The sequence below is a fragment of the Gigantopelta aegis genome, chromosome 4 (genome assembly GCF_016097555.1).
Source record: "Gigantopelta aegis isolate Gae_Host chromosome 4, Gae_host_genome, whole genome shotgun sequence".
Classification (NCBI taxonomy): Eukaryota; Metazoa; Mollusca; class Gastropoda; order Neomphalida; family Peltospiridae; genus Gigantopelta; species Gigantopelta aegis.
The window spans coordinates 68502127-68526101 of NC_054702.1; the positions used below are offsets into that span (position 1 = coordinate 68502127).

The 23975-nt window shown below is 35.9% G+C and overlaps 1 protein-coding gene across 1 annotated transcript in view; it reads right to left on the reverse strand.

Annotated features, from left to right (window-relative positions):
- Positions 1-284: 284 nt before the first annotated feature.
- Positions 285-23975, reverse strand: part of LOC121370989 (Golgi-associated PDZ and coiled-coil motif-containing protein-like) — a 63173-nt gene continuing 39482 nt past the window's right edge. The window contains exons 4-9 of the mRNA XM_041496567.1: positions 13077-13242; positions 11946-12041; positions 8000-8164; positions 5005-5096; positions 4434-4556; positions 285-2351 (exon numbers count right to left, since the gene is read on the reverse strand). Of these exons, the coding sequence (XP_041352501.1) occupies positions 2207-2351; positions 4434-4556; positions 5005-5096; positions 8000-8164; positions 11946-12041; positions 13077-13242 (787 nt within the window). The 3' untranslated portion in view covers positions 285-2206. The remainder of the gene's footprint in view (positions 2352-4433; positions 4557-5004; positions 5097-7999; positions 8165-11945; positions 12042-13076; positions 13243-23975) is intronic.

Below are 23975 nucleotides of genomic sequence, written 5' to 3' on the forward strand. Positions count from 1 at the left end.
TATGAGAACTTTAAACTATATTAGTTAGTTAGTAGTAGTAGTAGGAATTGTGGTCTAGGCTTACAATATTTTGTGAAACTAGGCCCAGGTGCTTTCTAGTTCTGTACAGAGCAAATGGTTCCCATATACCACCATCGGTGGTGTCGTGGTTCAGCCATCAGATATAAGGCTGGTAGGTACAGGGTTCGCTGCCCGGTACCGGCTCCCACCCAGAGCGAGTTTTAACAACTCAGTGGGTAGGTGTAAGGTCACTACATCCTCTTCTCTCTCACTAACCACTAACAATTAACAACTAACCCGCTGTCCTGGCCAGACAGCCCAGATAGCTGAGGAGTGTTCCCAGAACAGCGTGCTTGAATCTTAATTGGATATAAGAACAGAAAATGTGTTGAAATGAAAATGAAATGGTTCCCATATGCCTCAACCACCATGGCTATCTTTTCAAGTACATGCGCATCCAAAACTGACTGCAGCTGTTACACTCTTTTTGTGAACAGGTATTATTAGTACTATTACCTTAAGTGGACCACAGTCACCAAGTAATAAGAGCCTATCCATTATTTGTGGTATGCAAGAACCAGAGGACCCCCCCCAAAAACAAAAACAAAAAACCCACCCACCCACAATGCTGTGTTACAACATATCTAATCTGGTCAGAAATAATACAGAAAATGGTAAAATAACTTAAAATTACTGGGACATTTTACATAATTTGTCTCACCTTATTTAAAAAGTGTCGTCTTAGGTATATTTTAAAATGATATAACTATTCAGAATAGGTCATCAACATTGATTTTCTTACCCCCCCAAACACAATTTTTTTATATCGTTTGGCGATACACACTATCTATGTCAGAAACAAGGATTACTCTCCATTTTAAAACCGAAAAACGGGCTGCTATCTCAGTGGTTTACATTACAAAGTATTAAAAACACAGACTTGTAGATTAAATGAAGGTCGCTGACAATAAGTTGATAATGACATCACAGATTTATTAAAACTGTAGCTGTGTTGGTATTTCGTATTAGTAAATGATGTTATAATATGGTGAGATGAGACTAACATTAAAGGAAATTGAATTGTCTGTTGGAATGAAATTGGTGATTATGTTATACTTTTTTTTTCTCATGCATACAAATATATTACTTTTTATAACATAGAACACAGATATGTATTTTAAATACACAGATTTTACAATCACATTTAACACAAAGACTACAGCATTTTGTAAATTACTGTAAGGGTTGTTAGGACGAAGAAGTCGGAATTTTCAAACTAACAGAACCTCTCTAAAGACTAAATTACATACTAAATAAACTTTTTTGTTTCGAAAATCAATGTCTGTATATTCAAAATGTTTTTATCACCCTCATGTTTGTAGTAGCTCAAACTTCATTTATTTTCTGAAATATATATTTTTGGTACATACAAAGTTATTGGGAAGTAAAAGTTTGAGATACTAAGGATGGCCAGAAACAAACTGACTATAACAGCGATGTTTTAAGCAAGAAAATATACTTCATATGTAACATTTAAAGATTTCATTTCCAAAACGTGACATACATCAATGTATGCTGGTTTACTGATGTTAGTACAACTAAACAATACAAAAAATAAAGTTTCTTTAATGAAAAACAAAATTAAAAATCTTTTTACCCAGCAGTTTGTCCAATAGAGCAATTTCAAATCAGTATATTTTACACACTATTAATGATTGTCAATAACTTGCATTTAATATTCATAGGTTCTTATATCATTAACAAAGATAATTTATTACAATCGCATTAACTAAAAAAATTCATTACAAACTCTTCGAAATATAATACATTATCATTTTAATTTAAAATGAGCAAAATCACTTGTTAAAATCCCCTTGAATTCTTTGTAAAAATACCAACTCAAAAGCTAACCAGACCAACAATAATAAAATTTGTGCTGGATTTGCTACAAACTCAAAACAAAGCAATGCTACCCACTGGAACAATCATATATATATATATATATATATATATTATTTTTATTTTTATTTTTATTTTTTTACATATTTGAACCCAGGTGATTGGAATTTTTAAAACACAAATACTGTAACAGACCCAAAAAACATTTCCATACAAACAAATCTAGTATGAGCAAGATGCCAACATTAACACTCAAAACGAACATGGTCAGCCTCTCCGATCCACTCAACAGGAATACAATGCCTGGTTACTGACTTCCACTAAACACTGGGCTGGGGTCCAACTCGTTATGCTGTATACTGTTTGGATGAAGTTCACCCACATCCACCTGCCGAGCCCCGGCGCCTCGCGACTGGCTGGGATGTGCATGTGCTGGATTCGTCTGACTTTCACTGGAAATAAAAATAACAAGCATCCTGAGAGTGCTGCTAAAACAATACATGTCCCCCTACTGGGCCCAACAAATTTTTGTATCTCCTAAATTCAAGGGCCATAACTCTGTGAAAAATTTATAAATCGCCATGAAAGTTAAACTTGATCTGGCCTCAGACCACAATTAATTTCGCTATATGTTTCTATATAGCCTTAGTGGCTATAACATTTTTATTAATATCAGCAGGCCCGTGAAGTTTTGTATGTACCTTTGCCTGCATGGGGGACACATACCCTGAAAAGGACAACCCCTGTTGTCCAGCTCTTTCTCCCAGCATATTGGTTTAAACAGACACACCCTCTAAACCAGGCCGGAGTACACCCATTTTACACAAAAAGCACTACTTTTGCATGGGCCGGAATTACCACAAACAAGTCTTCAATGTCAACACACCGGCCTCGGTGGCGTCGTGGCAGGCCATCGGTCTACAGGCTGGTAGGTACTGGGTTCGGATCCCAGTCGAGGCATGGGATTTTTAATCCAGATACCGACTCCAAACCCTGAGTGAGTGCTCCGCAAGGCTCAATGGGTAGGTGTAAACCACTTGCACCGACCAGTGATCCATAACTGGTTCAACAAAGGCCATGGTTTGTGCTATCCTGCCTGTGGGAAGCGCAAATAAAAGATCCCTTGCTGCCTATCGGAAGAGTAGCCCATGTAGTGGCGACAGCGGGTTTCCTCTCAAAATCTGTGTGGTCCTGAACCATATGTCTGACGCCATATAACCGTAAATAAAATGTGTTGAGTGCGTCGTTAAATAAAACACTTCTTTCTTTCTTTCAATGTCAACAAGTTACACATGTTTACAAACTACATGCTATCCCCTGTCACTTCAGTCAAACAGTTGCCACTTCATAGCTGTCTGCCATGAAATAATCACAGTCAAACAGCAGACTACTTGCGCGGTGAAACTTCCGGATTTTGGACAACCAAATGGGAAGATAACTGTAATCTGAGGCCATCTGTAACAGTACATGATAAAGCTATACACAAACTTTCAGCTCAATATCTCAAGGCATTATGAAAAAAACATTTGGAAAACTATATGTGGGACAGACGGACAGACAGAAGGAAGTAGATAACACCTATAGTCCCCTCCAGTTGGACCAGTCGGAGACTAATAATATTGATCTGGTACACTTTGTATGTAAACATTATACTTTTATTTTATTTTTAAAGAAATAAATGAATATTTGTTTTATGACATCATCATATTTTACACCATAGCTATTTGGTGTCTAACATATGGTTATTTTGAGACTTAGTAGCGAGAGAAAAAGCAGGGTTTGATAAATCTACTAGCCCTCGGTCCTGGCTAGTGAATTTTTGGTCTGTGCTAGTACAAATTATCAACAGTATTACTATTTAATACATCATCTAGGACAATAGCAAAAACTTTTGCAAGGGCTAGTGACGTTCTCAAACATTTGTTAAACACTGGAAAAAGAAAAACCCATTGCAACCATGTGGGCTACTCCTACTGAAAGGAGCAAGGGATCTTTTAATGCACATCCTTAAAGACACGACTGTGCATACCAGTCCTTGATGAACAAGTTAAGACTATATATTTTATTATTGCATGTCACTACTTGATTGCAAAGCATACAGGGAAATATGAACTAATTTTTAACTTTTTAAAAATAAAAACAATGTCACTCTGCAAGTTTGAGGGTATGGATCTGCACCCTTTTGCATTCTGAAGGTGCTAGCAGAATACTTCGAACGCCTCCCAATCTCACAGCTCAACCACATGATGACAATAGCTGAAACGTTTCAGATGACTGATAACAAATAAAATGATAGTATGAAAGGGAAACATGAAATGTGGTTATTAGAAATAAACTAAGGGCCTTATAGGCCTGATAACAATTAATGAAAAATTTCAAATTACTGATAACAAATAAAATAATATTGATAATAAATTAATGGCCTTACAGGAATAATGACAATAGATGAAATGTTTCTGGTTACTGACAACAAATAAAATAGGATGAAATGGAAACACAACATTCAGCTATTGATAATAGACTAATGGCCTTACTGAGCAGGTTTTCTGCTGGGGTGTGGAATGGGACCATTTTCTACAGACTGACTGGCAGAGCCATTGTGATGGCTGCCTCTGTTACTACCATCAGAGAACACTTCTTCATCATATATTCTATATCTGCAAAATAAGAACCAAACATTGAGGAGAAAAACAAAAACAGTCACAAAGTGGGTTCTTCCCTTTTTCTGTTCTTTAGTTTTACTATACCATACAATTTAAGCACAATTTTCAATTACTTTAATTAAAAATGGAATATTGTATAGAAAGGTTTATTTTAGATATTGTTTTAGATTTCAAAAATACAAAAATCTCCAAAACAAATCTGATGTCTGGTGAATTCTAAATCTATCAGACTGATTACTTTCTAAACTTCTGAGTATATGATTGATAAAACATTTTCATTTTTTTTAATTTAAAGAACATATATGAGAAACAATTTTCAAATCCTTACCAAATGCTGGTGTTAATTACTAGCTGTCACTGATAATAAAACATTACACACATACGCACCCCTATCAAATATTACTGTGAAATGAGAACCTTAATAAATATATTGATAGCTAACCTAAATCCATGTTCATCTTCGTATTCTTTGTTTTCATCATCGCTGTCTTCATCCGGTGCCACAAACATCACTTCCATGGTTATCTCTCCTTGCTGTAGGCAAATTCACAACAAGTGAAAAGGAAAAAGAAACAGGTTAAGGATGAGTAATGAAATACAAAGTCATCAAGGGAGGAAATTATACTATTTTTGTTATGAATTTGATTTGTCAAATTTACTGATATCACATAACTAGAAAAACTGATGATCATACTTCCATATATTTTGATTTTACATTAATACTTCCAGTATTACTTACAACTGAAAACTTGCCTTAACAAAGAAAACTGCACAAGTGATCACAGAAACAACATTCCAATTAAATGTTATAGACACAACGAAAAATATCTTGTGAAAGGCTGAGGTGGTTCTTTGTAAAGCAGTCCTGCAGTGTACAATTCCATGAACATGAAAAATTGTCAAGTTCAATTCTTAAGCAAACTGACACATTTCCTGACACAAAACAAAGCTTATTCTAATTCTGCCCACATTGAGTGTACTTGAAATAATGAGAAGATACAAAAACTAATGTTCAAGCCAAACAATGGTATAATTTAGAAACACCTTTCTTTACCCAAGAAAACCTGACGAAATATGTTATTAACATCTGTCTGAGGCAAACAAGTTGAGAATGACCTAACAAATATTCACGTTACCTGAGGAAATGGATTCTTGCAAATTAAATCACAACATGCATCTTATGTTTTCCATACAAGTTGTGAACACTGTCTATCAAATAAATGTTTAATGCCATGGCTTGTAGTTATTAGGTGTCAACATATTTTACCTGTGATACATTATCTGGAGATGAGAAAAGAATGGAGCTGCCTCAGAGTAACTGACTTTTTAATTTTTTTAATTTTTTTTTTAAATATGTAGTGAAACCCCTCTAAACCAGACACCCATCGGACCAAGTAAACAATCTGGTCTTAAGGGTTTCCAGTTTAGAGAGGTTCTGATATTTTAAAAGGACTGTTAAAACATCTGGTTTGAGGGAATTCCAGTTTATCAAGGGTCTGGTTTTGAGGGGTTTCACTGTATATATATTTTGTTGCTAAGAATCTTTTCATATGCACCGGCCTCAGTGGCGTCGTGGTAGGCCATCGGTCTACAGGCTGATAGGTACTGGGTTCAGATCCCAGTCGAGGCATGGGATTTTTAATCCAGATACCGACTCCAAACCCTGAGTGAGTTTGCCTGCCTGTGGGAAGCGCAAATAAAAGATCCATTGCTGCTAATCGGAAGAGTAGCCCATGTAGTGGCAACAGCAGGTTTCCTCTCAAAATCTGTGTGGTCCTTAACCATATGTCCGACGCCATATAACCGTAACTAAAATGTGTTGAGTGCGTCGTTAAATAAAACATTTCTTTCTTTCTTTTCATATGCACACTTTGAAGCATTGTCAATAACTTTTAATTAACAGTCTGTGGATGGAACTGAAGAACTACAGGTCCATTTAGAATTATTAATCCAGTAACCTCTCTTACTCAACTAAACTCTGCTCCTACTTCTTATCAGTGCTTCCAACAAATGCAAACAAGAGTGTACCGTATATCTTCGCCTATAAGTCGAATATTTTTCACCCAAAAATTATTTTATAACTTGGGGGGTCGACTTATAAGAGGGTAAAAAAATTTCACCCAAAAATATTACCGTTTTGGGGATTATTTTACAAGTTTTATTGTTGAAGTATGCCTTGTATTTATACTCAAATATGTTAATTTAACAAATTTATTTGTTTGTAACCTTTTTTTTTGGCATTAGAACGGTTTTGGTTATGCAAAAAGGCGTGCGATCTCACTCACATGCCAATAGAACAGTCCACTTAGTTAAAATAACAGTCATCACTAATAGCAAAAATGTAAACAATACTAACTACCTGTTGCCTGAGTTTATTTTGAAATCTGGTCACTGGCATTAATGGTTGTTCAAACAATGTTTTGTCGGTGATTAACTTCATGAATATTACTGAGCTGACCCTTAAAACAGCTTAGACCGATATATCTGCAGTTTACTAGAGCAATAGGGACATACATAAAAACCAGTGTACTTTCCAGAGTTATCCTCCTTACATGTATTAATATGGCGGTAAAACATGTGATTAACTGATACTTTCAGTTTTATTGTAGTGATCTGTTGTCAGTGTTTATAAATAAAGTTGTTGTCTGTGCACAAAACCATGCTGTACAGTGCCATACGGTAACAGCTAAACAGCTTTCACTATCTACTAAGGGAATATTTCGTTTTGATGCTATGTTACTTGTTTGCGATGTACAAAACGTGAAAACCGAAGTTTGTAAAATAATTTTCTTTTGTTCAAATATTGTACATTATTGTTCTCATGTGCTGAAAATAAGAAATATTTATAAGTTGTTTTTCATGGGTCGACTTATAAACGGGTCAATAAAAAAATAAGTTTTCAGGGCTTGAAATTAGGGACTCGACTTATAGCCGAGATCGACTTACAGGCGAAGATATACGGTATATATATTCGCGGAAAACAGTTTCTATGCCCACCCCACCTCACCAAAATGGTCTCAAAGTTCTAGACTTTATGCCAGAAAATAATATGATGGTATGAAATAAAAACAAAACAGATCATAAGTACTAGGTTTTTATGGGTTTGAAACCTTTCTAAAAATTGTGAAAACATATTCATTAAAATTCAAAAATTTTAGATTACGTAATTTTACCCTTTCTACTCTCTGGCTAAAACCCTGCAAACCACTTGTAAAGTTGATTTTTCCTTCAATATTGTTACGTATATACTTTGTTTTGCCTAGAAGAGATTACAAAACTACTAATCTCTGTAAAACCCTAATCAAATGTATAATTTTTCCAGTACCTGCACTGACAAGATCTGAACAGTTCCAGAATGTTTTGTCTGACAGAGATTACAGAAATACTTAATTACTATCAGCAACCTAAATTTAATAATCAAATGTTTCATTTTGTACCTGTTGTGATAAGATCTGAACAGCTTCCGAGTGTTTAGCCTGACGGAGGTCGATGTTGTTCACCGAGAGTATTGCGTCTCCGACAAACAGACCCTGACACCTCTCAGCAGGCTGGCCTGCATGGATCTCGGAGATCAAGATAGGAACACCATGCTCCTTGCCTCCCTGTAACATACAGAAACATCACATAATCATATCGGGTTATCAGTGTGGACTGTGACAGGAACGCCATGCCATGCTCCTTGCCTCCCTGTAACAAACAGAACCATCACATAATCATATCTGGTTATCGGTGTGGACTGTGATAGGAACGCCATGCTCCTCGCCTCCCTGTAACATACAGAAACATCACATAAGGCCAAAAAAAAAAAAAAATTGTTTCAGATAACATGGCCAAAAAAAGTAGGGTAGGTAGGTAGGATTTTTTTTTTTTTTTTTTTTTTTTTTTTTTTTTTAAGTTCAAAGGTTACCCTACCTTAAATGTGTTTGCCAGAGAACGTCTCAAGATGAAAGACATGAAGGCAAGCTGTCTGACAAAATCTTAGTTTACTCTTTGCAACCAGAGAGAAATAAAAACAATTTCACTGTCAATGTCAGTTTTAAGTTTCACATGCCATTTTCAAAAGACAGGAAAACAAAAAAAGTTCAAACTATTCCTTTCACCAATAAAAGTCAGTAGATGACTGCACAGAAACTTCACAGCTTTGTCCAGTTTTGTCAGAGGATGACTGCACAAATTTGTCCAAGTTGGTCAATAGATGTTTGCACAAAAAGTTCACAGATTTATCCAGTCAGTAGATGACTGCACAAAAACTTCACAGATTTGTCCAACTTGTATTGGAAATAACAAAACAATACTAATTTTGTGTGCAATTTACAAATCAATCGGCTTAGAAATGAATAATTTGTAGTAAATTTCATAGTAATAAAAAAGACGTTCCTAGCTCGAGTACTCTGACTGTAAGAGAGCTAGACGGACATTTGGACATAAATAATGAGAGCGTGTTTATGTTCAAATGTCCGTCTAGCTCTCTTACAGTCAGAGTACTCGGGCTAAGGCGTTCCCTGTGGGACGGACTTATAGTTTTAATGTTTATTAGCCTATTGAACGGACCCATGCTAAAATCACCCAAATTAATTTATTCCCAATTAACTGAAACACTGAAATAAATGTGAACTGTTTAATGTTTGTGGTTATTCTTGAATATTCCGTTTATTTAATTATTACCCATGCTCAGCAGTTGATAGGCCTATCTACATCACTGGCGTAGGAAGCGGGGAAGGGGGTACTTTGTAGCATATATATAGTTTATATATTAATTTTATACGTGTGTGTACCCACCCACCCCACTTTTTGGTATCTTCCTACAGGCTACACCTGTGTATATTAACAAATTCTGGGTACTAGCCCTAAGCAGTAGCCAACAACGAAAATTGTACCATGTCTTCTTCAAATGACCTTCACCTTTGCATGCGGAAAAAAACGCGATGACTTGTAGTTTGTGCATGTGGTATCGAGAAATCCTTGATTGTTTTGTTGAGATCGCACGTTGTTGTTTTTGGAAAATAAACCTACAATGTATGAGATGACTGGAGTTACGATAATACGATATATTTTCCTCTATAGGCCTACAGTATTTAGCAGTTTGTAATAAAAGCCGTTTAATTGCCACACACGTTACCGTACTGTCATGCGATCTCGTGTGTCACCAATTACTGTGGTACCTAATAAGAGCACGTGCTATTAACAGTGTTCTACACTCGGTTTTATAACTTACTCTTCTTTGGCTAGTGGACAAACAAAATTTACTAGCCAAGCTTAAAATGTTACTCACCACAGTGCGACACTACTCATTTTGTATCATTTATGAATGTGTTGTAAGTATCTGGATTGTAATCGCCAAATTACTAAAATCAACGATGAGTTCCGAATTGTACCGACAATTAATACGGAATTCACAGTGATCAATCGGACAACTTCGTAAATAGTGAAATGTTCCAACTGCACAATGATGTCAACAAATTTCATTTGTTTTCGCTGCTAGGACTCTGAACGCACATGGCAAATAATTTAATACTTAGATGTTTTTGGAGTCGTCGCCAGATGGTGACGATAATAAATTCAGTCAGTCGCCACGCCAACATTTTGGTCGCATTGGCGACCATTTTGGTCGCAACGTAGAACACTGGTTAATGATTCCAATTTCAAACAAATTAGTTATGCTCATATTCATTCAACGTCCAGGCATGTCTAGTCTGGGTCTAGTTTCTAACAACACCAGTGATTGGGTCCAGGGCACGGCGTAAGAAGGTGCCAAAACGTGGGGTGGGGGTGTATAAAAACCATCGCTGCTGCCCCCCCACGCACACACACCCCTCAACCTCCATTTAACACACACACTGACGTGTAAGAGTTATCCTACTTGAGTACTTCTGTCGTCTGCTTTGTCGATCCGCGACCACAACTTCTTTGTGCGCTTCCCCCCCACCCCACCCCACCCCAGCAGAAAAAAAAAAAGTTCAGGGTCGGTGGCATAATTTTGGGTCGGTCAGGTGACCGGAAACAAACGATTTTTTTTTTTTTGCCTAATCATATCTGGTTATCAGTGTGGACTGGCAGAAACGCCATGCTCCTTGCCTCCCTGTAACATACAGAAACATCACATAATCATATCTGGTTATCGGTGTGGACTGTGATAGGAACACCATGCTCCTCGCCTCCCTGTAACATACAGAAACATCACATAATCATATCTGGTTATCAGTGTGGACTGTGATAGGAACGCCATGCTCCTCGCCTCCCTGTCACATACAGAAACATCACATAATCATATCTGGTTATCAGTGTGGACTGTGATAGGAACGCCATGCTCCTTGCCTCCCTGTAACATACAGAAACATCACATTATTGTATCTGGTTATCAGTGTGGACTGTGATAGGAACGCCATGCTCCTTGCCTCCCTGTAACATACAGAAACATCACATTATTGTATCTGGTTATCAGTGTGGACTGTGATAAGAACGCCATGCTCCTTGCCTGCTAGTAACATACAGAAACATCACATAATCATATCTGGTTATCAGTGTGGACTGTGATAGGAACGCCATGCTTCTTGCCTGCTAGTAACATATAGAAACATCACATAATCATATCTGGTTATCAGTGTGGACTGTGCATGCTATTAGGAATATAGATTTTAATATGTGACTGCCAATATGACAAGATAAATCCAACAACCTCCATGCATTATGTTACTGAAGACTTCCATACTCATTAGAAAACATAGTTTCTGCTTTTATACTTATTCATAACCTTATAAACAAATAATCAATCTTGTATGTGTGTCTTTCATATTAATAAAGTATTCCCAATACTCATTCCAGATGGCATAATTGACAAAACTAGTTCATGTTCTATTCTTTATCCATGTCCTTCTTTCTTACTAAATTACCAAATGTTTCACATCCAGCAGCTGATGATTAGTACATCAATGTGCTCTAATGGTGTTGTTAAACAAAAAATATTTTGCATGAAAAAGTTTCTTTGATATGCACCATCCCAAAGACAGGACTAAAATACCACAGCCTTTGATATATCAGTCGTATTGCACTGGCTGGAATGAGATACAGCCAGAGATCAATCTTAAACTGACCACGTATCAGGCGAGAGCTTTTCCACAATGCTACATCCCACCTATCCTTTGTTGTTTCGACAATGTTTATGATTCACTGATAGGATTTATAGGCCTGCAAATTATAAATGCATAATGCATAATGCATAATTCCTATAAACAGGAGATGGGACACATGTGCTGGGTGGGACCTTTAAAAGGAATCCACCATATCTCAATTGCCCTCTAACCATGCCCCAACACACACAAACCCCCAATCTTTCTGTGTAATTAATTACTTAATGTTTTAGTAAAACGTGAGCCATATACTTACTGTTATTGACATACCAAGACCTTCGTCGTTCCCTTTTGTTAATTTAACAATGCGAATATCACCTAAGCCATGTTTCTTCTTTAATGCCTGGAAATCCTACAACACCAAATAAACTTGGATGATATTAACACATCAATTTTACTTTCCAGCACTTGCTCTTTATTAATTTAAATTGTCAGAGAGTACTTATTTATCAATAACTGTGGTCATTAATGATTCATGCTTTTAAAGATACAGAAGGTAGTAGCTGTGTCATAAAATAAATAAAAAATTAGGTGATTGTTCTATTTTCATCTATTAATTTTTTACAGTGAATAATCTGCATGTTACAACTTTGATGCTCAGTACCGTAACAAATATCAACAAAGATTGAGTCCTTGCAAAAAAACAAAAACAAAAAAAAAGCTACACAAGCTGAGTCACTTAATAATAAGTAATACAGTGAATCCTGTCTACACCGGACCCTGAACATACTGAAATCCTGTCAAAATCGGCCAAATTTCATGGTCCCTAATTTTTACTAATTTAAACCATGTATTAAAAACCTGATAAAACCGGAACCTGTCTATTTCGAAAACCAGATTGATTTTCGATTCAGAAACATAAAATCCTTAATTAATTAACATTAACAAACCGGTGTAGTGTAAACGAAAGAAGAGTCAACTTAACGACTTAACGAAAAACACCGACTACCAGAAAACAATGCTGACCGGAATTTATGCAGTGTTATGTCATGGGTCGTCAGTTTCTGATCCGGTTTAGACAGGTTTCACTGTAATTATTTATCTTGATGTAAAGTTGTGACTTTTAAAATACATCTTTGTTTATAATTGTGTCTTAATTTAAATTTGTTTTGTAATGTTATTAAAAAAAAAAACCCACAAAAAAACCCACCCTGAATGCTTATTTTATAAATTTTACTTGGAAACTCACTGAATGATTGCACCTATAATTTGAAATAAAATTAAGAATTTACATTTTATCTTTGACAATTGTAATAAAAATAGCACAAAAGTCTTGACATTCAAATTGTGCATTTTTCACCTTTAAAAATGGCTAACATTACTGTACTTAAGGACTGGTTATCAATGCATATCAGATATAAATCTGGATAACAAAAGCTAAACTTGCATGTTCTGGAGGCACTGGGAGATGTTTCTTGTAATTGCTGCGACCTCGACATGCTCTGATGACTGTTTTATGACGGTGTAGATGGATTTCGGCTTCCAGCTGGTTCCAGAGTTTGTCGTGTTCGGCACCTCGCATGTCACGACCCAGCAGCTGAATCTGCTGAATCCTGCACAAATAAACAGGAATTAATAACAACAAGCATTCTGAGAGTACTGCTAAAGCAATACACGTCCCCTATCAGGTCCAACAAACTTGATCTGTAACAGTACATGATAAAGCTATACACAAAATTTCAGATCATTATCTTGAGGTATTGTGTAAAAAAACCATCTGGAAAACTATATGTGGGACAGACAGACAGACAGACAGAAGGACAGACAGACAGACAGACAGACAGACAGATAAAAGGACAGAGACGGAAACTATAGTCTCCTCCAGATAACTAGTAGGGGACTAATTAATAACAGGGCTTGAAATAGAAAGTAAAATATGGCTTACTAATATTTATTAAAAAGAAATATGTCCTGCTAAGAAAAAAATATGGCCTGCTGGAAATAAGATGGCATGAGGTGAGGGAAGGGTTTGAGCTAGTGTTTGAAAAATTATTACATCCGAGATGTATTTTAGAGCATTATGGATTAAAAATATAACATGCTAGGTCTAAAACATAGACTGACACAAACGTTCAAAGTACTATCCTTTACTGTAACCCAACTAAATCACACAAGTATCTAAGAATTAAAAATGTGTGTAAACCATTTATGGGTTATTCAAAAACATATTACATTTCTGTTTATCCTGTCAGGAACATGTAAATTTAATGTATGAACCGTCAACAAAAAATGGTTTACACCAAATTTGAATTGTACATGCAATGCATGAACGAAATGATTCAGAGGTCTACTGTATATGTATATAAATAATTTACATAACCTTTATACTAAAAAAATGTTAACACTGTAGTCTGTGACTCTGTGGTATATTTTTAGTATTTAATAATTTAGAATATCCAGCCAATGCTCCACAACTGGTGTAACAAAGGCCGTGATATGTACTATCCTGTTTGTGGGATGCTGCATATAAATGATCTCTTACTGCTTAGATAGAGTAATCCATTGTGTGGCAGCAGCAGGTTTCCTCTCTTTTTATCTTTACGGTCCTTTAAAACCATATAACCATAATTAAAATGTGTTGAGTGTGTCATTAAATAAAACATTCCTTCCTTCATTTAGAATACATGTAGACCATTAACATTCAATTTATCACAGCTGAACATCATTCTTTTCAATATCATTTGACTTGCTATCTATGATGCACAAACAAATAATTACTCTTCATTTTAAAAGTGAGAGGTGGGCTGCTATTTTACTGGTGTGTGTTACAAAATATTTCTTAAAACATGGCCTAAGACTTGCATGTTGTATGAAATCCATTGACAATAATTGCTGATAGTAATAACATACATGTTTATTAAAACTGTATTTGTGTTCGCATTTTACATTAGTAAAGTGAGGAATCATCACTAGTGATTTTTAATATGGAAGATATCAACCAGCCGAGACAAATACCAATTAACTGGATAAAGTCAATATTTTACATATTAGAAAACATGAGTAGCGAATTCTATTTATCCTATAACACTTCGAAAATAACATTTTAATTCAATATTAATTAATCACAGTTTTAAAGTCCCCGCCTTTAGTACTATGACGTAATCACAATTAGCACAAATGGCACAAATGTAGTTTGACATCACACAAATTAAGTAAATCTTTATGCTCAGTTATACAGGTCTTGTTGGCTTGTAAACAAATGACCCATTGATGTCAAAAATAATATTAACTGAGTTGAGTTTTTTTATAAATCATAAAAATGTGTACCTGCATAAGGAAGAAAAACTATAGATGAAAGTGCTAGTGGTGAACTAGACTGATGTTTATGAACTCAATGGGTTACAGTAAGCTATACTATTACATGTCTGACCTAGAATAAAACAACAGAGAGAACTCTTATCTGCTGGATGATGAAAGTTGGTTGTTACAACTGGAGAAAGAACAAACATGGAAGAAAGAAATGTTTTATTTAACGGTTATATGGCATCGGACAGATATTGAAGGAGGAATCTGCTGTTGCCACTTCATGGGCTATTCTTTTCGATTAGCAGCAAGGGATCTTTTATATGCACCATCCCACAGCCTTTGTTATACCAGTCATGGAGCACTGGCTGGAGCAAGAAATAGCCCAATGGACCCACTGATGGGGGTCGATCCCAAACCGACCGTGCATCAAGCGAGCGCTTTACCACTGGGTTACTTCTCACCCTCAGACCACATGGAATCAATCTACAGATGTTTAAAATGGTAATTTAAAAAAAAAAATGTCCTGCACAGATGACAGATAACATTAACCATTACTTTAAATGTCCAAGTAATGACTCTGAAATGCAAATTGGGTACCAGCATAATTCTGTATTACATTCTTTTATAATAATACTGGATGTAAAAAGAAAGAAGTGTTTTATTTAACGATGCACTCAACACATTTTATTTACGGTTATATGGCGTCAGACATATGGTTAAGGACCACACAGATTTTTTTAGAGGAAACCTGCTGTCGCCACATAGGCTACTCTTTTTACGACAGGCAGCAAGGGATCTTTTATTTGCACTTCCCACAGGCAGGATAGCACAAACCATGGTCTTTGTTGAACCAGTTATGGATCACTGGCCGGTGCAAGTGGTTTACACCTACCCATTGAGCCTTGCGGAGCACTCACTCAGGGTTTGGAGTCGGTATCTGGATTAAAAATTCCATGCCTCGACTGGGATCCGAACCCAGTACCTAGCAGCCTGTAGACCGATGGCCAATACTGGATGTAACCCATGTTAACCACAGGAAGTTTAAATGGGGTGTGGTGGCCTTATGTATGGTCCCCCCCCCCCCCCCCAAACAATATGGCCACTGTGTAAATAGCCAATGCTCATTAGACAAGGCTATATTCATAGCCACTTCTGTTTTAAGTAACAAAGATGGCAGCCTCCATTATAGTTGTATTTATGGAATTTATCTTTGTATGAATATTTAAAACAATGTGTGTATGGTTCAAAGAAGGCAGTCAGCAGTACAAATGAAAAGAGGAAAAGTGGTCAGAACGGTTGGAAACTGCTAAAAAGTCTTTGCCTATTATATTATAGATATCACTTTTACCATGAATACAATTGAGGGGAGTGACTAATTGCTCTCCTAACTTATATTAAGGGGAGACATTAAAATATTACTATACTGAGCAATACTACATGTATTTAATTCTTTTAATGTACTATTTTTTAAAATTCACATGCTAAGGGAAGCTGAAATTACTCTTTAAATTACTCTCAAGGAAGTGATGGGGAGCCAGAGTGATAACTCCCATTAAAGGGACACACCCTAGTTACGTTTATTTGTTAACCATTACGGCATTGTTTTTCGCTATTAAACCCCATTTTTCACAAATAAAATTGCACTTTACTTACATTTTATTATTTAGAATACACATTTCCATTCACCTGAAGTGCTTTTTGGTAATCCTGATGTTTGTAAAACCACGAAATGCATTTTTTGCATTTTTTCACAAAACGTGTTGTCGAGAAAAAACCGTTAAGCAAGCGAGGTCCAATCTATTTTTAGAGGGGATATTTCCATTTCAATGTCACAGACGTTGGTATATCACGTGACCGTTATCATTTTGGTTCGGTTTGTTTTCTCGTGCACGGTTCGCGCAATCAACATTCGATTTGTTGTTGTTCATTTGTGAGATTTTTCTTCACAGTTCGTGAACATTTTCAGTAACAATAAAGTTCAGACAAGTAAGTGTCTCAATACAAAACGTTACAAACCCTTAAAACCAATAATTTTGCTAAGTCTTACGATATCTGGAGAGGGGATACAACCAGGACAGAACAGTTGGAACATGTCCAGGAGAGGTGAAACGAACGCACCCCAAGTTTGTGAAATTTGTCCTGACGTAGGCATTGTTGTGGGCATTGTTGTGCTTCTACCGGTGACATCAGAATACTAACTTTCAAAATGATTTCAAGCAATTGGGACATGGGGATTCCCATGGTATTTATCGATATAAAACCTGCTTTTTCATTCCATTTGATAAAAACGTGATCTAAGTGTGTTTCAGGTTTGTAGATTAACCAAATTATAATTTATTTTCGCTGGATGAACTAGGGTGTGCGGCTTTAAACGGCAAGGTCTTATATAGATATATATATATATACACACACATACAGTCGAACCTGGTCTAACGGTCACCTGTACATAATGGTCACCTGCCTATAACGGCCACTATAAATCCCCCCCCAATGCATTTTCTTCCTTATTTGACCTGTACATAACGGTCACCTGTCCATAACGGCCAGCAGTCACTATTTTTCACCCAAAATCACAGGTTGAACCTGCTGTAACTGTCACAAGATGATCGTCCTGAAGACATTTTTAAGTTTATTTTTTGACCCTGGTTATGTCTTTACTTTTTCAATCATCTTAAAAATTATAAATTAAATGTGTTTATATGGCCATGTCTGTAGCTTTGAGTTTATTTTCCATCAAAGTAAAGTTCCATTGTAATTCTCTGATCATAATCGAAAAACAAACGGACACTCAATAACCTCCGTGACACGCAGTCACTGGTGGTGTAATTCGATTGGTTCTCAGCATCCTCACTGAACAGTAGACGACTACCCATTGGCTGTACATAATGTAATGTTAGGATTATTTAATGACTCATGATCTTATTCAGCTGTAATCAATGGTCATACTCCATTAAGAATTAGCGATGACATGAAACAAACAAATGAGTTAAACATGCCACATGGGTAATAACCTTCAATTAAACCAAATATCTTCTGACATGGACAGTCTAATTTTTTTATTTATAACACATGTATGTCTTCTTTCTTTATGACAGTTGTGATATGTTTTAATATATGGGTTTTAATTTTAAACCTGTATATAAGGGTCACCTGTCTATATCAGCCACTTATGTCAGGTCCCTTGGGTGACCGTTATATACAGGTTTGACTGTATATATATATATATCACACTTATTTATTAATCATCATCTATTGGATGTCAAACGTTTAGTAATTCAGTCATAGTCTTCGAGAGAAAACCTGCTACATGTTTCCATTAGTAATAAGGGATCTTTTATATGAACTATCCTACAGACAGGACAGCACATATCACAGCCTTTGACATACCAGTCATGGTGCACTGGCTGGAATGAGAAATAGCCCAATGGGCACACTGATGGGAATCTAGCCCAGAACGACCAAGCATCATGGGAGTTCTTTATCACTACACTAAGATCCATCCCGAATTATGAATATGACATGCCAGTATTTTTAAAAATATTATTAAACTCTTTTTTTTCCACTAGTTTAAAACAAAAACTTTTTGAGAACAATAATGTATTCATTGTGGATGATCAAGAAAAGAAAAGTAAAATAACCAACAGCTCTTCTTTTTTCTTTTTTTTAGTAATTTATCAAGAAATAATATCGTGCAACAGTTTTCGGTGTTGATATGTCATAGCTGCGGGTGTGATGGTTTCTCAATTTACCGAGCTGACAATCAGCTTCTGCCAATATCCTGCTCCAAAGAACACTATTAGACAGCTGTCAAATATGGACATCATCGAATATGCAAGTATTTGGAGCACACCGACTGGTTCACGGAAACACAATGGCAGAGAGAATAAGGATTCACATTATGTATTGGCTGAGGTGAACAAAGTAGGTCAGTGCTTCCTGTTCCAACAGTGCTCCACGACTAGTACCAATCTAACATTATGGTATGTGCTAACAGTCATGAAGCCTTGTTTGTATTGTGGCAGACTTTCTTTTCTCATATTTTTGACCACTGTATTTAGCATACATCAGACATCTACATCTAACAGCCACTAATTAGACTACGTACTGAGGTGTTAAAAGATCCTCAAACATTTGTTAAAGATCCTCTAATATTATATGTAAATTCCCTACACAGGACAAGACATACAATGACCTTTACTGTGCTATGACTGTCTGTCGTAAAGTGCATACTAGTATATATAAAAGATACCCTGCTGCTGATGGAAAAAAGTTGCAGATTTTCTCTGAAAACTACGCATCACAATTACCAAGTGTTTGACATATAACAAGCAATGGTTAATTAATTAATCAATGTGCAACCCCTCCAATTAGCCAAGGCAATCGGCAATGCCGTGGAGTTGTTAATTCTCTATGGCACATTTTTGCCGTGGACTAAATATTCAGGTTCTTTTTCAATTACATGTTTTTTTGCCGTGGACATTTTGTTAATTGCAGGGGTTGAATGTGCTCTACTTTAACTTTATAATGGAATTTTTTTCATATACCTGTCATGGATCACTGGCAATGGGAAAAAGCAAGTATTGCCACTGAGAAGATCTAAATTTGATCTTCAGAACATTGCACTGAGCTACCTTTTCAGACCTTGGGCGACAGTATGAGACCGACATTTGGTGCTTCTGTGACAATGCTTAATAATAACCCCAAAACAAATCTAAGATTTATTAATACTGATTGTGAATGATGACTAATTATGGCTATATATTTAGCAAGATGAAATAAAATTGGTTGAGTTTTGTTTGCAGAGGAATTACTCCAGTAATTGGGTGATGCATGGTCAGCCATCATTAATGAATCTTCTCATTTCATAATGATCAAACAGTGATAAACTTCGGACGAATGCAGGGCCTGACAAAACTTTGATCAATGTGTGGATACAGTTTCTCAGCAGCCAGATAGGCTCCAATCCCGATATTTATAACCAAATATGTCACAGGAGAAAGCCATCAATAACACTAGCTCATACATCCATTCCAAGTATCCATCAAATACCCGTAATTTTATATGTATTTTTAGTTTTCAGACTGTTAATGGGTAACAGGTACCAGGAAGAAGAGTTTCTCGGTTTGGAACTCTCAAATATCAATTTATTTGAAATTAAAAATGTTTCTTGTCATTAACATTGGGGTTTTGAGTGGGTTTATTGATTTTATTTTATTTTGAGGAATTTGTTGGGGTTTTTTGCTCAAAGATAAAAGTCTTAAAGACAGAAAGAAAGAGTAAGGGATGTTTCAACAATGTCTCCAAGACATTCTAAACTATAACAGACACTTGACGTCCAATAGCCGATGATAAGATAAAAAATCAATGTGCTCTAATGGCATCGTTAAATAAAACAAAACTTTACTCTTTTTATAACAGACACATGGCACTGCAACACTTGGTCTAGACAAAGAATAAAAATGTGCTGCTACCATCTAAGCTAGTCTTATCATTATCAATAAGAAAGAAAAGTAAATATCAAACATTTAATTGCTTTAGGGCCATTTCATACGAAGGTCTTCTTTTTGTTCCATCCTGGATACACAGTTTATTATAAAAAGGAAATCCTTACGATATATGAAAAGGCCATTTTCCAATCTCAGAACACTGGTTGGGACTGGAGTTTTGATTAAATGAAAACATAAAAACTTCTTTTTTTAAATAACAATAATTAATTTAAAAAATATATAAAACTGCAATGTAAAAAATTAAATACACTATGACTATTTAACTACATTGGTGTAGCCAAAAACCTTACATAAACTTAACAGACATACAAGACTATTTTCCAGATTCTGAAATGAAATCGGCAGAGATGGCTATCCCTACCAATCTGTGGCAACAAGAGACTTGATGAATTCCGCTAAACAACCTGTTTGTAATCATTACACGTAACACAAGGCTTTGCAGGAAACAGTTGCTTTCAATGAGAGAAACGAGATCCAGTATTAACAAGGTCTAGCCCATTAGGCACGTTTACTGGTTAAAGCATTTTCTGCTTCACTGGAAGGATGGTGAGCTGAAGCTTCACCAAGCCCCACGCTTACATAATGTTTTGATGGACTCCCCGTTTGTATGCCATGGTTAATCAAGCATGGGTGCTTAATGAAATCAATATTATTTAACTTCAACATGTGGTGGGAGTCAAATAAATGTGGCATGATGCCACCAAGACCAGAGGGAAAAACAAAAGGGAACGTTATGATGTCGAAACAGGTGCAATAATGATTCTGTTAGGATTTCTGTGTATGCAGTAAAAATATATACAAGTAGAAAGATGTATGTGTATTATTGTTAGTAAATCATGTCTATACAGACCTATTAAAGGTAATATTTATGGAAAGGTGGCCTTATATAAAATGGCTCTTTATATAGAACTAAGAATTCCTGTATTCTGTAGAGCATTTTAATTACCCATTAGATTCCATTCAAGATGCCCATTATAAGTTTGACTGAATATGTATATGCATGCATGGAATTCAAATTTTTAAAAAGAAATTCAAATAAATATGCACAGTTAACTTTAATGAAACAAAAATCTATGCCATATATTTTAATTAGCCTTCCATGTTAATTTACTTTAATGCAAGTGGATTCTTAACTGGGGTGTGATACCTCTTAACACAGTTACATGTCATATTTCATCAGCCGGAAGAGACATTTCAATCATGTAGTGTATGCTGGCTGTTCTGAAAATTTGACAACTGTGAGCAGAAAGTGATACATAAACAAACATTTCATTTCAACTTATTGTCCAATTACAGTTCAAGCACGCTGTCCTGGGCACACACCTCAGCTATCTGGGCTGTCTTGTTAGTGAGAGAGAAGAGGTTGTAGTGGTCTTACACCTACCCACTGAGTCATTACAACTCACTCTGGTTGGGATCCGGTACTGGGATGCGAACCCTACACCTGCCAGACTTATGTCCGATGGCTTAACCACAACACTACAGAGGCCGGTATAAACAAAAAACAAAAAAAAACTCCAAACAAACAAGTAATTTCAAGTAATAACAGCACCTGCCCTAATTGGTTAAAAAAAATGTTTTGTTGTTGCACAGCATATTGAAAAAAGAAGATATTTTGAGTTCTATCCAAATCCGTTTACCAGTCTACCACTGAATTGTTCAGCGCCCAGTGTAATTAGATGTACAGAAAAACAGCGGTCCTCGTTTCTGTTTCCGCGCCCCAGTGTAGTTGGGTCTTAAATATGTTTTATGGAAAAGAGAAAAGAAAGCAACATGTACTAAACCACAACATTATTATTTTTAATCAGATCAGCTATCTATGTAGGTTTTAAACACATGGTAATTATGGCAAAAGTTCTTGAGTAAGACAGAGAAAATGCACTAATTTCAAACAGGCTACTTTTCAATTTACATACTTAGTATAGCGCTCAGCATGGAGTCTTTTTTCTAGCACTTTCTCACAAACAGGATACTCAATTACTTTGATTGTTTTGCTCATGGAGGAGACGTATCTACACAAGTATACTACACAAGTTATGTGCTACATATTACACTTAGTTTTGAGGGGTTTTGTAAAATCAGAAAGTACATGAACATAAGAATTCAGAGAGTATTGCTAAAGCAATACATGTTCCTTACCACTCAAGAAATATTCATATTCCCTAAGTTCAAGGGCTATAACTCGATCAAAAGATAGGAAGGAAATATTTTATTTAACAATGCACTCAACACATTTTATTTATGGTTATATACATGTAGCATCGGATATATGGTTAAGGATCTCACAGATATTAAGAGAAGAAACCCGATGTTACCACTTCTTGGGCTATTCTTTTCGATTAGCAGCAATGGATCTTTTATGTGCACCATCCCACAGACAGGATAATACATACCACGGCCTTTGTTACACCAGTTGTAGAGCACTGGCTGGAACGAGAAATAGCCCAAAGGGCCCCAGTGACGAGGCAAAAAATAGGCTAATCCCCATGAAAGTCAAACTTGATATGTAACTCTAGCCTACATAATAAACCTACATGTAGGCACTAAATTTCAGCTCAATACCTTAAGACATTGCAAAAAAGAAAACAAGAGAGAGCAGGAAACTACATGTGTATGTGGAACAGACAGACAGACAGACAGATGGACAGACAGACAGACAGATGGACAGACAGACAGACAGACAGACAGACAGACAGACAGACAGACAGACAGACAGACAGACAGACAGACAGACAGACAGACAGACGGATGGATGGATGGATGGATGGATAGACAGACAAGAGACAACACCTATAGTTCCCTCCCATTGGACTTGTAAAAAAGAACTAATAATACACCATTATACAGATATTAGAATAACATCAGCCACATGAACCCAAGACCTTTGTGTCAAGTACGGTAATGACAGCCAAATTATGTGATAAATGCATCACATTTACAAGTAATTTTCTGTATAACAAAATAATAAAACATCCTTTTTTATCAGTAAAGCACTGGCGAATTTTGTTTACCATATCAGTACAGGTTATATAACAAAATACTAATTTTTTGAAAAAAAAGAAAAAGTTTTGTATATGAATTAATAGTTGGCAAAATTAAAAAAACTGTCTTGACCCCTTCTTCACTGGTCTCAAAACTCATATTCAGTGTAATGATTACTTCAGTGTACTGTAAATTATGACTGATATAATTATATGTTACAGGGAACATTTTGTTCAGTATAGTGTCGCAATTAGCTACACAAGTTTCAGAGATCACTACACAATTTTAAACCATTAAACAGGAGTGGCTAATCAATTTTTAATTGACAAGAAATATCGCTAATCCAGATTTTGAAAACTATTTACTATTTTTATCCTGATGTTCAACTCAGTTTTTAATTATCATTTAAACAAAAACAAAACACTTAAATGACCATTTAAAATGGTAAAATATAAAGGGCTGAATTTACAAATCCAGTTTTACTTTAATGCAGGTGTTTAAACATTGTAAATATACAGAGAATACTACATGAGTGGCTGTTAGATACCGTT